This window comes from Phodopus roborovskii, unplaced genomic scaffold, assembly GCF_943737965.1.
Source record: "Phodopus roborovskii unplaced genomic scaffold, PHOROB, whole genome shotgun sequence".
NCBI lineage: Eukaryota > Metazoa > Chordata > Mammalia > Rodentia > Cricetidae > Phodopus > Phodopus roborovskii.
In genome coordinates this window covers 10,444,794-10,460,994 of record NW_026126433.1, presented here as the reverse complement: position 1 = coordinate 10,460,994, position 16,201 = coordinate 10,444,794, and the positions used below count along the sequence as shown (strand labels likewise).

General features: G+C 42.6%; 1 protein-coding gene across 6 annotated transcripts in view; it reads right to left on the bottom strand.

Annotated features, from left to right (window-relative positions):
* Fndc3b (fibronectin type III domain containing 3B) overlaps nt 1-16,201 on the bottom strand; it is a 289,153-nt gene that overhangs the window by 67,655 nt on the left and 205,297 nt on the right. For all 6 annotated transcript variants that reach the window (XR_007834627.1, XM_051185896.1, XM_051185897.1 and 3 more), the window contains 4 exons: nt 14,949-15,100; nt 11,715-11,774; nt 3,360-3,498; nt 560-613 (listed from right to left, as the gene is read on the bottom strand). Coding sequence is in view for 5 of the 6 variants with exons in the window: in XM_051185896.1 (XP_051041853.1) it covers nt 560-613; nt 3,360-3,498; nt 11,715-11,774; nt 14,949-15,100 (405 nt within the window). In the remaining variant the exon portion in view is untranslated. The remainder of the gene's footprint in view (nt 1-559; nt 614-3,359; nt 3,499-11,714; nt 11,775-14,948; nt 15,101-16,201) is intronic.

The window sequence follows — 16,201 nt, the reverse complement described above, 5'->3', positions numbered from 1 at the left end:
CGGGTGTAGTGTGTAAGCGAGAGGATGCAGAGGCCTTGGGCCACTGGCTTGCAGCAGAGTAACTTTGAGGACAAACTCACACCATCATGGTCACTGTCCTTGTCACATGATAGGCTAATCCACAGGGACGCATGCATGGCATGAATGAGACTCCCAGACAGACATAAGGAGGACCACCATGTCATACTCCAAAAAAAGGAAACTAAAGCATGCTTCCTAAACATCAGGCTTTGCCTTATCAAAATCACCCATGCAGTGGAGATGAAAATGAAACCAACTGCTAACAGAAATTAATGTCTGGGGAGGCAGTGGAAATCTGGAATAGATAAAAGCTGTCTGTTTTCAGTAGCATTACTTGCGTATTGCAGGTAATTTTATTTTAATGCACAATTCACCGTACTGCTTCAGTCATAGTCAACAGCTACTGAGCTTTTCCATAGTCAACAGCTACTGAGCTAAATGTCTGTATTGATGTGCATTTCCTCTGTTTGACATGTCTCGGGAAAGACCAGTATCTCCGAAATGGTGTTTTGTATGGACGAATGTGAAAGAGGCTTACCTCATCCCATTCTAAAAGGTAGCTGGTGATTTTTGAACCATTGTCAATTGGAGCCTAAAAAAGAAAACAATGAAATGAGATTGGAGAAAGCTGTTCAGAGACAAGCTAGCAACTTGGTCAAAGATAGTGGCTGTCATGGCTCTGTGCTGTCCCCTCAGAGAGGGAACCAGCTGCTGCCGCAGGGCCTTGGTAGACACAATTACCTATTAACCTTCTACGACTCAGCTTTAAGAGCGGTCTCGTGGCTGGCAGGCCTCCCTGGACAGTGAAGCACAGCCACTTCCACCCTACCACACTCCTGCCCCTTGTCCCCTGCTTCCTCTGGGATAAAACTCTCAAGAGTCATTTTAGGTTCACTGCAGCAAGAGACAAAAAAAACCTGCTGTGCTACACACACTGCTTGAGGCTAGGAGCAGGCACAGTCATGCCTGCCTTTGTGTGACTTCCCCTCACAGCTTTGGATTTTTGTTTTGTTCTACTTTTTTCTTTAAATACTTAGGATTAGAGAACCAGCTGTGGCATTAAGTACCCCATCCTCAACCCCACCTCCTCCCATCTTACCCGCCTGTACACACACACACACACACACACACACACACACACACACACATGCACACACACGAGCATGAAGGCATGGAAAGGTTACATCCTCTGGGTAGACTACCAGAGGGGCCTATCCCTTCACATGTTAGCAAAAAGAGGCTTCATTATTTCTTGTGCTTATAAAAGAAAGCTGATATCAATGTCACCGAGCAGATAAGGTTCAACAAGGCAAGCAGAACTTCCTAGAAAAGAGAACTTATAGAACCTGAGCTATTATATTAGAAGGGGTGACACCATGGGGTTATTGTAGCACTTAGGGTAGAAAGTTCTAGAAAGACCGAGAAAATAGGAGGCAAACAGTAGGAGCCTATCTTTTCTCAAAAATATGGTATGTTTGGGTTCGGTTCTTCCTCAGAAAGAGAGGAGCCCAGCGAACTGCACCACACCTTTGCAGAAGGAATCCCAGCCCAGCTGTCTGCTTGCCAATGGTCTGTGATCTGTTTAATATCAACATGGAAATTTTATTTCCAAGAATGAAGATCCATGACGGATAACTAGAAGACTATATGTAAATCAACCATGAATATACCTAGCTTTGTAAGAAACACTCAGCAAATGGCAGCTGTTATTTTATCACTGTTGATAATAAAACATCATCAGGGCTCTGTTAAGAGCTACAGGTCTGTCTTTCCCTCCCCTCCTCCTTCCTGCTGAGCCAGCTTGCAGGTGAGTTGGGAACTGAAGGTCTGAGCTTCAGTGGGTCTGGGCTGGGGGCAGGGGAGGGTGAGGGTGAACTTCTAGGTAACTGGCAGAGCTTTCAGGAAAATCCAATTCTTTGGCTTTCTCAGTTTCTTTGTGGCATCAAGAAGAGGAGGCAGGTAGAAGTCTCTGGTGAACATGCCTTTACCCAGTGTGCTACCAGGGAGCCTACACAGCACATTTAAACAGACACTGAGCTCAATCTGCCCTTTGCAGATGACTGAATGGAACAGGGTAGTTTTGATTCCCAAGTGACTTCTCTAGAAGCTGCTGGTCCATCCAAGACCCGAATGTCACCCAATCAAAGAACAGACACATATCAGTGATTCCCAACTTTAAGTTTGTAAGACCCCGGGGTCCCTCTGGTAATCTTCAGATTTCTTGTATTTTTTTTTCCAAAAGGAATAGATTTTAAATCTTTCCTTCAGAAAAGATAGATTCATACTATCTCACATGAACTTATTTTTTTTTTTTTAAATGGATGTGTTTTGCCAAGGAATTAACCAACAATGATGAGCAGTTGGGTGCTAAAACTCTGAAAAGGTGGGAAATCACTGACCTGGATTATCCCTGGAAGCCAGGAAGGAAAATAAAAAAGTTCAGTCTAAGCCAGTTGAAACTTTGCCTTTGTCCCAACAACACAGTCAGTGTCAGCCACTGACTATGAACATGGCTACATATACCAGGATACAGAGAAGCCTGGCTACAGACTCTGTCACTCTACTCTCTCCCCAGACCTCTAACCCCCTCCACACTCTGGAACCATAAGCCTCCATCATTGCCAGCTATTTGACACTTTCTAACTACATTTTAAAATAACCAAGACAGAGAAATAATGATTGGAAAGGGTGATACTGATCTGTTTTCTTGAAAACAGGAAACTGTGATTAACAGGCTAATGTCATATTTTAAAGAAGGGGCACACTCTAAGATCACTTGCTAGGCAATGGTTATTTTTAGACAGTACACACTGTATTCCATGAAAACTACTGCATAGTTCAGGCTGTTAAAAATAGGAATCCTGATTGAGCTAATGACTAACTAGTGAAAATTAATGAAGTCTTAATGGAGTATAGAACACAATATATTCTGGGAAGCTTTAACTATTAAGCATTTCATCTTTACTTACAAAGAAGCTAAAAGAATCAAACCCGCTTTATCTTTAAACCTTCAAAATGCATGCTGGAGTTTCCAAACGTTTGCAGAAATGAACTCAAGTAGTAGAAAGTGATGGAATTGAGGGGTTTTCGGTACTTGTGTCACCTGTGACACACCGGGAGAGACACCGGTTCCTGAGAAGGTGCTCACACTGGACCCTGCAGGTCCTTCCTCCCACCTCCTCTGCCTGTCATGCAAACAGCTCCTTCCGATCCTCATCACTGGGTTCACGCAGTGATTACACAGCAAACCAAGCCCCGGTGCAAGCGGGATGTGTGAAGTGGCCACTGACTGCCTTGCCACCACTGTGAACATATTCTTGGCACTCTGAGCTACTCACCTTCCACTGCAAGGTGAGTGAACTCCTGCTCCTGTGTGCCAGTTTTGGGGGGAAGGGGCACTCCGGTGCACAGCTGTGGGTGGTAAAGCTAACGGCTTCAGAGCAGGCTCCCTTGACGGAATTGTACATGGCGTATACTCTGCAAAGGAAACAGACGGGCCAACTGAGCAGCAGTGGTTGAGATCCAAGATCAAGCTGTGAGCCGAGACTCACTTCATCCATGGCCTTTCCATAGCTGAGCAGGAGTTCTTACACAGGGGACCACCATGCTCTTGTCCTTAGCTAGCACTGGTCACTAATTACAGGGACAACCATCTTATGAGGTGTGACTTCCCAAAAGTTCCCACTCAGTCCCACTGCAACAGAGGTAACTCTGCTGACTGGAGTAGCATGCTACACGAGGGAGTGGAGGGAGCTTCACTTCCAAATGGCCTCCATATATACATTCTAAAAACCAATAGGCTTGGCTTGGATGGCTAGAAAAGGGTGAAAAGTACACTTGCTAGGAGTTAGTGAAAAGGAATGTGACCAGCGTTCACAGACTGCAGAGAAGGAATAGAAGAACAACAAGGTAGATGACACCTCAGCACTAGTAAGAGAAACACATATATAGAAGGACACCCCCATGACAGCACTTCTCAGAGCACCGTGTACATTTAGGTAAAAATGTGGACACTTTGCCTGAGAAACCTGTGGGCTACTGCCAAATGCATCTCTCTGCAATCCAACAAAGACAGCATTCCAGCACAGCCCATCAACACGCATATTTAATGCCCCCCCACAGCACCAAGATTAATGATTTTCTCTGTACTCTGAAGCACTTGGCTCAGCACTTAATGTATGCAACTGATTTTAGAGTATGTAACTAAAAGGGGCTCAGCACAAATGTACACTCCATCCTAAAAGGCAATATAAGAGTCCATCTTATATTGTGTTATTTGCCTCATGGGAGGATATCACAGCATTTGAGGAAAAGAAATGATACAACTGTGAGCATCCGCCCTGCCCAACTCAACTGAGAAAAGGCTCCTCCCTGTACACAGTGTGATGATGAATGGGACAATGCCAAACCAACGGCAGTCCATGTGTCATGATGGACTCAAGGAACCATACACTGTTACAGACATGGTCAGATTCAAGCTTAAATTTTATATCACAATTCTCCAGCAGAAGTCTTATGGGCTGTACCTGGACCAGGATCTACTTGTGTTGGAGGAGACCTGGTGTCTTTAAATATCAGTGTCATCTATAAACTTTAGGGTTTAGACTAATATCACCACAAAGGAGATAAACCGATGCTATGTATTTCCAATATATGGTCATAGCACCTGAGTAGTGAAGTGCACACCTATGATTCCTGCATGAAGGAGGCTGAAGCAGGATTGTGACTTCACAGGTGCCTTGAGCTACTATACTAGTAGATTTTGACAATGTAACAAAAGCTAGAGAGTCATTTGAGAAAAGGGTACTTCATAGAGAAAATCCCACTATCAGACTGACTTGCAGACAAGCCTGTGGGGCATTTACTAGACTGATGATTAATGTGGTGGGGTCCCATTAAATAAAAATCAAAGCCCACAGTGGGCAGAGCCATTCCTGGGTACCTAGGAATGGTAGACGGCATAAGAAAACAGGCAGGGCAAGTCAAGAGGTGCAAACCACAGGCAGACTCTCTCAAAGGCCTCTGCTTCAGTTCCTCCCACCTCCAGTTCCTGCCTTGACTTCCCTCAGGGACGAAGAGTTGTAAACTTGAGTCAGGTGTGGCAGTGCAAGCCTTTAAAGCCAGAGGCTGAGGCAGACTGATTTTTGAGTTCAAGGCCAAATTCTAGGACAACTGGGACTACACAGGGAAACCCTACTTCTAACAGTTTTAAGCTAAAAGAAACTCCTTGATTTCAAAGTTGTTTTTGGTTATGATGTTTTTTCACATCAATAGAAACCTTAACTAAGAATTACAAAATGAGTTCTAAGCCAGCCTAGGCTGCATAGTAAGATATGCAAACAAACAAACAAAAGCAAATGCAAAGGACAAGCCTTTGTCTATGAATCTGTGTGTAGATCTGATTATATGTCATTGCCACCTTCCTGTAAATTTAGAGGACAGGGAGGCATATTAAGCAATCAGAGAAACTTTAGTCAGCTAAACTGACAAATATGGAATACTCTACAGGACATGAAATGACCCCAATAAAGACATAAAGACCTAAGGAAAATCTATAGAGTTAAAGAAATTTGAGACTCATTAACCAAATGGCATATGCAGGCTACATCGGAATTTTCATAACAACAAATGAAAGAAAGGCAACCCTTCATTTTTAGGACAACTGAGGAAAAGTGAGCAATCTCTGAGTTTTGAAGACATTAAGAATTACTACTATGTTTTATGTGGCATGTAAAGATGGTAATATTATTTAAAAGTGAAATATATAATATCTGGATTTGACTTCAAGGTCTTTGATAAAACAGAGTTTGGCAGAGAAAGAACCCGAGGAGAGTAGTAAAAGTTGGATATGGTTATATGGGCCACATGGAGATACCCCGCTCATCTATAATTGCAGAGGCTGTTAAAGAGTTTGGTTCCAGCACCCGGGAAGCAGACACAGGTGGATCTCTGTGAGTTCAAGGACAGCCTAGTCTATAGAGTGAGTGTCAGGACAGCCAAAGCTACACAGAGAAACCCTGTCTCAAAATGAGGGAGGGAGAAGGGGAGGAGGTAGAGGGAGAGAGAGAGAGAGGGAGAGAGTGCAAGCATGTAGTCAGTATGTGTGAGGGTCTAAGGGCATGGGTTTAATCTCCAGCAAACCCTAGTCCAAAGTCATTTAAATGGTCAGCGTGTAATTTTAAAGCATACTATTAATGTGGTATAGTCAGTAAAATTTGATACATTATCTAATCACATCAGGATTATTTATTAGCTAAAATGGTTCAGTAAATAAACTAACCAATTGTAACTGTAACAGTAGCTTGCTACATTCTTACACACGATGTCTATAAAAAAAAAAAAAGGTTGAAATCTTTGAAAATGAAGTTTGTATTAAATGTTCCAGGGGCCAGCAACACGGCTCAGTGGTTAAAGGCACCTGTCACCAAGCCTGATGACCTGAATTTGATCCTTGGAACCCATCCCTCAAGTTGTCCTCTGATCTCCATATGCAAACTTCCCCCAATCAAACAAACACATAAATAAAATAACCCAAAATCTCCCCCACAAGGGTGATGGCTTTTCCCTAAGACAGGAAGCATAGGATCATTTCCTTGATGAAACAAATCATTGGATTTTCTTTTGTACTTAACCTCCCAAACCAGAACATTTTCCTGCATAATTAATTTTCTGTTGGGTTCCATATTGGTTTCCATGTCTATACCAGCCAAACACTTAGGAAGCAGGTGCTCCAAGATTTTCATCAGAAGGCTTGCAGCTCCTTCCACACATGTGGGACAACCCAGGAGCCGCAGGCTACTTTATAACTTCACCCTGGACTGGTGACATGATGTCACTTCTGGCAAATTGCTTACACTGGTGACTGAAAAAGTGCCACCAAGTCTATCATGGGCTTGCTGTCCATCCCGTCACTCAAAGCCCTGATGGGGCTACTACTGACAGAAATAGAAGTTCCTGTTTTTGAAGTGAAGTTGGAATTTGTTTTTTTAAAGGCTTTGCTATAGACTGAAGCACAGACAAAAGAAAGGGGGCAAGGACAGTGATGACTGTTGCTGGAGTTCCTTGTCCTGCCAGGTCCTGCTGCCCTCAAGCCCCAAATAAGCACACAGATGCTATATTAATTGTTAAACTATTGGCTGATGGCTAGGGCTTCTTACTGGCTAGCACTGTCTTAATTATTAACCTATTTCTATTAATCTAAGTATTTCCATGTGGTCTTATCTTACTGGAGAAGGGTCCAGGCCTGTTACTCTTTCCTCTGCTACATGGTGTCTCCTTGTAGCCTCTCTCAGCCTATCTTTCCCAGAATTCTCCTTGCCTCCTAATCCTGCCTATCTTCCTGCCTCTATTGGCCAAACAGTGTTTTATTCATCAGTCATTAAGAGAATCATAGGTACAGCAGGGCATCCCCCATCAGATGACAGTAGCCCATGCCCTGGGAGTCCCAAGGGTCAGTACTTATGGTCTGAGTCCCAGGTTCCCAAAGTAAAAGTCACCTCAGCACCACTGTTAACCTTATAAATCTGCCAACTAAGGCAGAAATGCCTGGAAAGAAACTTTGTAGACTTGTATTTATTTATATAGAAATGTGTGTGTGAGTGTACTCCTTCTCTTTAACAACTATGCTAGATTTAATTTTAATGGCTTTATACAATACATAACATTATATTCCTAATAGAAAGACTAATTATATTTTGATAATTATAAATTGATTCTTTTTAAACATTAGATTAGTTAATTAAAATGACTATTTTAACAAAACTCCAAGAAAAGACCTAAATTTTACAAATATATGTATACATTACATAAAGATATTTTTGCTTCAATCACAACAGTAATAGCAATGACAACGTGGTAGAACAGACTTGTAGAAATACCACATATATGTTTATAGGGAAAACAAAGAAAAAGAAACTTTTTAAACTTCAAATGAGTTTGAACATAATTTTCCACATGGCACATGGCTCAGATGGCAGATGTCAATAAAAATAGCACATAATTGATAGCACGGCCTAGAGGATGTCCTGGTCCCAGTAAACCCCATTGATTTGAGGGGTGACCAAAGGCAAGAGCTGTTCCTGGCCAGGTACCCAAGACCAACCACCAGGCAATTTGTGCTAAGATTCCATCTGGAGAAGAACTCTCTATGTAGAAAACAGTTTTGTTGTATCCTATCAGTACTCACATGGGGAGAAGGATCAAAAATGAGAAAAAGCAGTATGAAAAGATATCAGACAATCTGTGGGTAGGATAAAACCAGAGCAGAAAAAAAAAAAAAAAAAATCTGAGGCAGAGGAAGAGAACCAGTGAGAAGAGATGGGGACAGGAAAAGGAAATGGGGCTGAGTATGAACAAAGTACAATGATAAACGAAAATATCACAATGAAGCCCATTATTCTGCACATGAAAACAAAGCAACAAGGCCTACATGTAACTTCAGCATGCAATTAATTTAGGAATGAAATATTTATGTGCCAAGATGTCTGTTGGTCTCAATGAAAATTTCAATGTTAAGAATTGGAAGGGGGACTGTGGCTCAGAATGCTGAGCACCACATAAACCGGGTGTGGTGGCCCACACCTGTCATCCTAGCACATGGGAGGTATCAGGCAGAAAAGCAAGTCAACTCATCCCTGGCCACACAGACCCTTTCTCCAAACAGCAAAACAAACAAAAAATAACATCAGGAAAGGAAAACATAGCCCATTTTATGCTGTTAGAAGAAATATCCCGGTTGTCTTAGCTCCACGGGCTTGTAGCCAGGTGACGTTTCTAAATTCCTAATGAAGGGGGTCAGGGGCTTAGCTCTCCTTTTGTGGGCTGTTGGGTGATACAGGTCTTCCACAGCAAATAATATTTCCACGCAGTCCTCTGCAGTGACTACTGAATTTGCTATTGATACATACTCCTGGAACTTTGCAAGTTTGCTGTATCATTATAGAATATTACCGAAAACCACAACTGATCAAAATGCAGAAAACAAGAGATCATGTGATGCATCTAAGAACACAATTCCTGAACCTTAGGCTAAGGACTCAGTTCAGAAGTGCAGGGTCAGGGAGCCAGAGGCACAGGGAGTTTCCCATGAGACTGTCCTCTAGAAATATCAGGGGCAGGGGCACTACACCCCTGAAGACTCACAACATGGCTTCCTAAACAATACAGACATGCAATCTTGGAGGTAGAGAACTCAAGAGGCCTCGGCCCTAGACAACAGCCTGTGAGCAACTAAGGAATGCTGAGAGCCAGAAGTAATCTTCCTCAGGGAACGGCCTCCCCAGTTGCCATGCAATACCAAGGGGTCAGCCCTGGGAACACATACACATGCAATTAACGTTATATGGACTGAGAAAGTTGTAGTGACATATTTAGGATATTTACATAACTCAACAAGTAAAGAAAAAGAGGCCATGAATTTGAGAGTTAAGTGAGGTATATGGAAGGGGCTGGAAGGTAGAAAGGGAAGGGATAAATGATGTGCTTACAATTTAAAAAAATAATTACTGTTACAAAAAGATCCAGTTATCAAATGTTCTCCGAGTTTCCTCCATATGAGAAAGGGCAGATTTGTCATGACATTCAAGTTTCTTGAGAGTATTGTAAGGCATGAAAGGAACAGGAAACTAACAAAATAACCCTTGGGTAAAGCACCAACGATAACCCATGAAAGCAGGGAGTGAAGGGGAAACCCACATGTGCTAACCATGAAATGGACTGCACTCCATGAGTATCATGGTGGTAACTCTTCCAGTTTGTTCAACTGACCACTTGAAGAATGGTTCAGCAGTTTTGGTTTTCATCCTAGCTTTACAAATACACTTTTGAGTGATGTCTGAAGTATCTGTGTGGAAGCTAAGGATCCAGAACCACAAGGCTCTGGTTTAAACAGAAGTAGCTGTGGCAGTAGAGTTCACATATACCACACAATGCCAGACAGATGGTCACTACGATGACATAGAATAACCAAGTTTAGAGCACATATGTCCCTAATGAGCACACTGCAACCTCAATGCATGTTTCCCTCCTTTCCCCATTTGAAAGAGGATCTCATTTGCCAGGCTGGCCTCCAATTCCCTATGTAGCCCAGGATGACCTTGAACTTCTCAAGTGCTGGGATTGCATGTGTACAATAGCACACTTTTCTTTCTCTCTCTTTACGTTTCCACATTTAATTAAATGATTACTCTCTGTATGTGTGCATGCGTGCATGTGTGCACATGTCAGAGGACAGCTCATGGAGTCAGTCCCTCCTTCCAGTGTGTGAAACTGAACTCAGGTTTGGTTTTAGGAGTTTCTATCCATCACATTCACATCACTTCTGTTAAAGAGAAAACCAGGCCGTAGAATTTTTATTGACGTTGAAATTAAAACAGCTGATTTATGGTAGAACTAAACTAGAATTTGATGGGGGATGTCCTTCTGTTTATATGTTTCTTTTATTGGTTGACGAATAAAACACTGTTTGGCCAGTAGAAGCAGGAAGATAGGTAGGACTAGGAAACTAGAAGAATTCTGGGGAGAGAAGAGATGCCGTATAAAGACCAGGAAGACAGGACAAGCCAGGCATTTTCAGGTAAGATAAGGCCATGTAGAAATACATAATTAGTAGTTATGGGTTAATAATTAAGAAAAAGCTAGCTAGTAAGAATCCTGAGCCATCAGCCATCAGATTATAATTAATATAGTGTCTGTGTGTTTATTTGGGGGCTAATCTGCTGCTGAACCATGCTAGAAAGAATCTCCAGCAATAGAAAGAACTTTAGCCTCCAACCAGGCTATTCTGTCTCCATTCAGTCACAAGGGCTTCATTTATTTTCTGCTGAACTTGGAAACTAACATTTAGAAGTCTGCCTAGTTGGATGGATGGATGCACCATTAAGTACTGAGATGGGCTCCAAGCAATTTGGATCTCAGGGTGCTCTATCAGGATGGCCAGGCTTCACATAAACCAGCTAGTTCTGTCTGCTGGGGTCACATCATGGACCTCAGAAGAACCACAGAGGATTTGCAAACTATAGGTCACTCTACAAGGGCTTCTGCTTGGTCAAAATGGGTTTATTCACATCAGAGATAATTCATCTCTGCATTATTTGCCTATTTCAAAATCTACTGGCTTTTAAGACCCAAAACTGTTCTAACACAGGAAAGCCTATTCCTGTCATTGGGTCTGAACACAGAGGTTCTATCTATGATGAGCCACTGATGACTCTATGGTAAAACACAAACACACCCTTGATGTATGTATGTATGTATGTATGTATGTATGTATGTATGTATGCTAAGAAGACATTATATGCTAAGCCATGCCATCCAATAGATCTTAGAAGCTTTTATAAAAATCATTGTTATTGTTTTGTGGGGCAAGGGGGAACCCGGAGATGGATGTTGGGCATTTACCTTAATTGCTACTCTTTGAGACAACGTAGTTCACTTTACTGACTGAGTCAGCTCCCCAGCCCTAAAATTAATTTTTAAAAATAAACATGCTGTTTAGAACACCTCCCTTATTTGTTCCAGAGCAGCCCTGGGTCCTCAAACTTGCTGTGCTCTGTGTACAGAATGTGAACAAATGGCCATGGCTCTGGGCCCACACATTCAGGGGGAGGTGCCATTCAGTCCATTGGAAAGGAGGCATGGATGCACGTTGGTGACATGGGCTCTACATCTACTTCCTGGGGTGATTTCTAACTTACCTCACGTGGTAGTCAGTGGCAGGCCTGAGATCTTTCAGGTTGCATTCCAATTCTTCTCCACTGCAAAGACAAAAGATTGGTTAGTTTAATACTGATCTTAACGTCAAAGCAGCTTTGGGACAGGGTTTCACAGACATTTGCCAACAGTAACTCAAATACTACTAAGTCTGCCTTCACTAAAACCCAGAAATAAACCCTATTTGGTGGTTGTCTTTTTTAAAATAGAAAACCAGATTCCTTTGAATGATGCTGCTCAGATCTAAGAAACAACAAAGTCAATTAAGTTTTATGTGTCTTATGATTCTCTAAACCAAGACATCAAAGTAAATAAGTAGAGAGGCAGGCCTGCAAGAAAACATGGCAGCTGTCTAAAAGGTGGCTCCCAGACTTCCCCTTGCAAGAACCCCAATGCCCTCAGCAGCGGCCCCCCCTCTCCGCAATGTATTTATAGTTCAACCCAGGATCCCAAGGAACAGACATAAGTAAAACCACTTCTGTGAGCCAAAGGGGAAACTGCCTCAATCTAAGTGATAAAGAAACAAAATAAGGCATATTCTGTTTAATTGTGCCCAAAAGGCCAGGTGTGGTCACACATACCTGGAATCCGGAACTAGGGTGTTGAGGCAGGATAACCATAAGTTCAAGGCCAGGCAAGAGAAAGATATAGCAAAACCCTGATTTAATTTTTTTTTTTTTAAATGGATGGCATGTGTGTGTATCCATACCTTATTCCTCATTCTTCAAAATTATCAAGTGACATATTAAAAGAGACTGGGCAACTAAGTGAATTATTTGGCACTATCCTGAAGGAATAACAACACTAACTCAGTTTTCAGAACAAGAGATTCATAAAGTCAGTTGGCAAAACTAGAATTAGTTCTGATAATTAACAAAACTGATAATTACAACATGGCTATCTATAAAAATATCCTTGTGCTCAGAAAACATGAAATACCTAGTGGTAAAAGATTGTGATGTCTGAAAGTAAAGAAATTCATGTAGAAGAGAAAAAGACACAGCTAGTAAGTTTAATATAGTAAAAGGTTAGTGATAGAAACATATGTATAGAAGATACCTGCACACATTGCATCCATCTTTATACCCAATGTTTGCTACATCTGAACTTCTCCCAAATAAAGTTGTTCTAAGTTTCAAACCAGAAGCTATGTCCACACTTAGCCTACAGCTCTGAAGCTTGGCTTGCATTGCAACTGAAAATGTTCTGTGAGCTGCACAACTAGATAGACATGACAAAGACAGCACAGTCGTTGAGACTTTTAGCATCTACTGGAAGTGTGGGGGAGACCTAAAGAATCAACAGATCCCAACAAATGAAGTTGAAGGGTAAGTGCTCCCTTCCAGCAAAGACAGGCTTCCAAACCTAAGCCACAGTCTGCACTCTATTGCATACCTAGATCCTTGGGGTACCCGGGACTCTAGCTGTCAGCATCAGTGTTTATCTCAAATCAATGGGATGTATCTAGCCAAGGGCAGTGGTGTGCACCCGAACTCTATCCCTGTAGTCCTAGCTCCTGGGAAGTCTGAGGGATGAGGATTACATGAGTTCTTCACCAGCCTGGGTAATAAAGCAAGACACCTATCCCATCTCTAATATCTGAGTGAAGAGGTGGAAGGCTTTATTCTTTTCCAATGCATATCTAAATGTGTATTTTTTAAAAAAATAGAATAAAATGATTGAGAGCCAGAGCACAAAACTGAGGTTTTATTCCAAACAAAGAAGGCAATCTCTAGAGTGCTCTTGGAAAGGAGTGATGGCATGGCCTCTGGTGTGGCTCTACGGGGAAGACATCTGATGATTCAGGGTGAGAGCAGGTGCAGGAAAGTCAGGGGACATAGCAGGGACCAAGGAAGAGATGTCAGAGCAGAATGGGAAGAAGGGTCAGCACTGCAATGGCTCTTTTCTTATCTCTTTTTCTCTTTACTAGTCCACAAGTCGGCTTATCTGGGCAGGACATCATGAAAGTAGAAGAGAAAGTGGGCAACACTGCAAGGCATCGATGGGAAGAGAACTGAAGAGAAAGAAAGGCTTCTGGCTGAGACACAAATGGGATTTGTGTGAGGGAGTTACACTGCCATGCCCAGTCCATCAGGGCCACCCATGGGGAGGTCCAACAAGGAGTTCAAATAAAGCTGACTTTCTGATTTCTTGCTCTGCAAGCGTGAACCATATAAAGGAGAAAGGACTTGACCCTAACATTTTTACCACATTTAGAAAACAGCTATAAACCACTAGATCAGCTGATGTGTGGAACTCTGTAAAACAGAGGCTAATCTTGCCCTCGGAGAGCTCAACTCAGAGCCATTTAATAAAGCCTCTTAACAAAATGTTTTAAAGGAACCTTCAGTACAGTACAGAGGGTAAAAGGCAGGGTGAAACAGAACCAAAAAATAGTGTAGCTTTCAAAAGACAGGCTGTGATAGCATCAACATAATTGGCCCCATAAGCTCATAGGGAGTGGCAATACTGGAAGGTGTGGCTTTGTTGAAGTAGGTGTGGTCTTGTTGGAGAAAGTGTGTCACTTTTGAGGTCTTTGTGCTCAAATATTGTCCAGTGTCACAGCACACTTCCTGCTGCCCTCTGTTCAGGATGTAGCCAGCACCATGTAGGCCTGCAGGCCACCATGCTCCCTGGTGCAATGTTCCCCATCACGATGATAATGGACTGAACCTCTGAACTGTGAGCTGCCACCTCAGTTAAATGTTTTCCTTTCTACGAGTTGCTGTGGTCACGGTCAGGTCACAGCAATAGAAACCCTAACTAAGACTCAGGCCTAGAAAAAGAAACGGCTCTAATGTAGCTCACTTCACAGCCATTTGATTATGTCTTTACTGAAAAATTTAATCACTTTTTGTCCTAACAGACCTTGGTAGAAAATTTTTACTAATAGTATACTGACAACTAGCATATAATCAAAAGGTTTATTTCACCATATAGCCCTATATTATTAATTTCTCATGAATAGGTAGTTGGACAAAATTAATTAATTCCTGGGACTATAATTACTATTCCTCTTTCCAGTACTGAGACTTGAACTCAGGGCCTCATGCATGCTAGGCAAGTGCTCTGCCAGTGAGCTATACCCTCAGCCCCGTGATTACTAATATTTAAAATTACTGACTAAAAAGGTAATTTGCATAGTTTGAATTTGCCACCTTTTTCTCTTCAATGATGCAACGTAGTAGCAAAGAAAACCATGTGGAAACATACACTACCTGTAAATGATCTTGTATTTCCCATCTCTCCCTTTGTCAGATAAGGCAACCTCATAGCTGTAAGGAAAGGATAGACCACCATGGGGTCCACAGGACAGTCCAACAGGGGGTGCCCAGGACAGCACAACTGCTCTTGCTTGGATATTAGACACCTGAAAAAAAAGAGGGTGGGTTAAAAGTGTCCACATGCATTCCCCAATTGCACATGATTCTGGCACAGCTGCCCATAGCTTTGTTATTAGTAACTATGACACAAAAATTAATTCAAGGCAGCTTTAATTTTAGTCAAAGTCCTATCTATTGCCCTTTTGTTAAAGGCCTGATGTCCAAAGGATGCTGGGCTCCTGCAGCATCATCCTCAGTGCGCAGGCTCACTGAGTCTGACAAACACTCATGCTGCTCACTACCTGACAATTTCAAGGTAAGCAAAGGTGTTTCCTAGGGCCTTCCAGGTTGGCTGGAAGTTCCAGTTCCAGGTTGGCTGTTGACCTGTCCTGTGAAGGTAACACTGGCCCCATGGAGACCCTGGAGTCCTATGTATTCCCAGGAAACAGCAAGTGCCTTGATTTCTAATCACCACTGCTGTGTCTGCTCTAGCTACAGGCCCTCCTCAGGCACAGCTGGACACTCCCTGCTGCCCACAGCTCCAATCTGCTCATTTAGAACAAGTCCAGCCATGGCTTCCTTCCCAGCCTGGTCTCAGCTGCACCTCTGTCTCAGGCTCTCTAAGTCATTTCCCAAATAAGTATCTGTACGATCCATGTTTTAGTGCCTGCTTCTAAAGAAACCTAACCTGATGCATTAGGCTTAATTCTTTTTTATTTTATTTATTTAATTCATTATTTTACATGTCGATCCCAGTTTCCTCTCCTTCACTCCCTCCCTACTTCCCTCTCTCTTACCCTCTCTGTCCCCTCCAAGCACCCTGACTACACTCCCCTCCCATCCCCCCACACCCATTCCACTTGTAGGGCAATGCTATCTAGGTGGGATCATGTAGATCTGTCAGGTCATTTGAAGTGGGGACTAGAGCTTCTCTCCTGTCTCTAGGTTAAGGGAGTATCCCTCCATGGGGAATGTGTCCACAAGGTCCTTTTGTGCACCAGGGATACATCCTGGTTCCACTGTCTGAGGTCTCTTAGACTGCTCAGTCCTTCTGGCTGAGACCCATATTCAGTGGGGCCTGAGTCAGTCCCATGCTGGATTCCCATCTATCAGTCTGGGGGCCCGTTAGCTCCTCCTTGTTTAGGTCA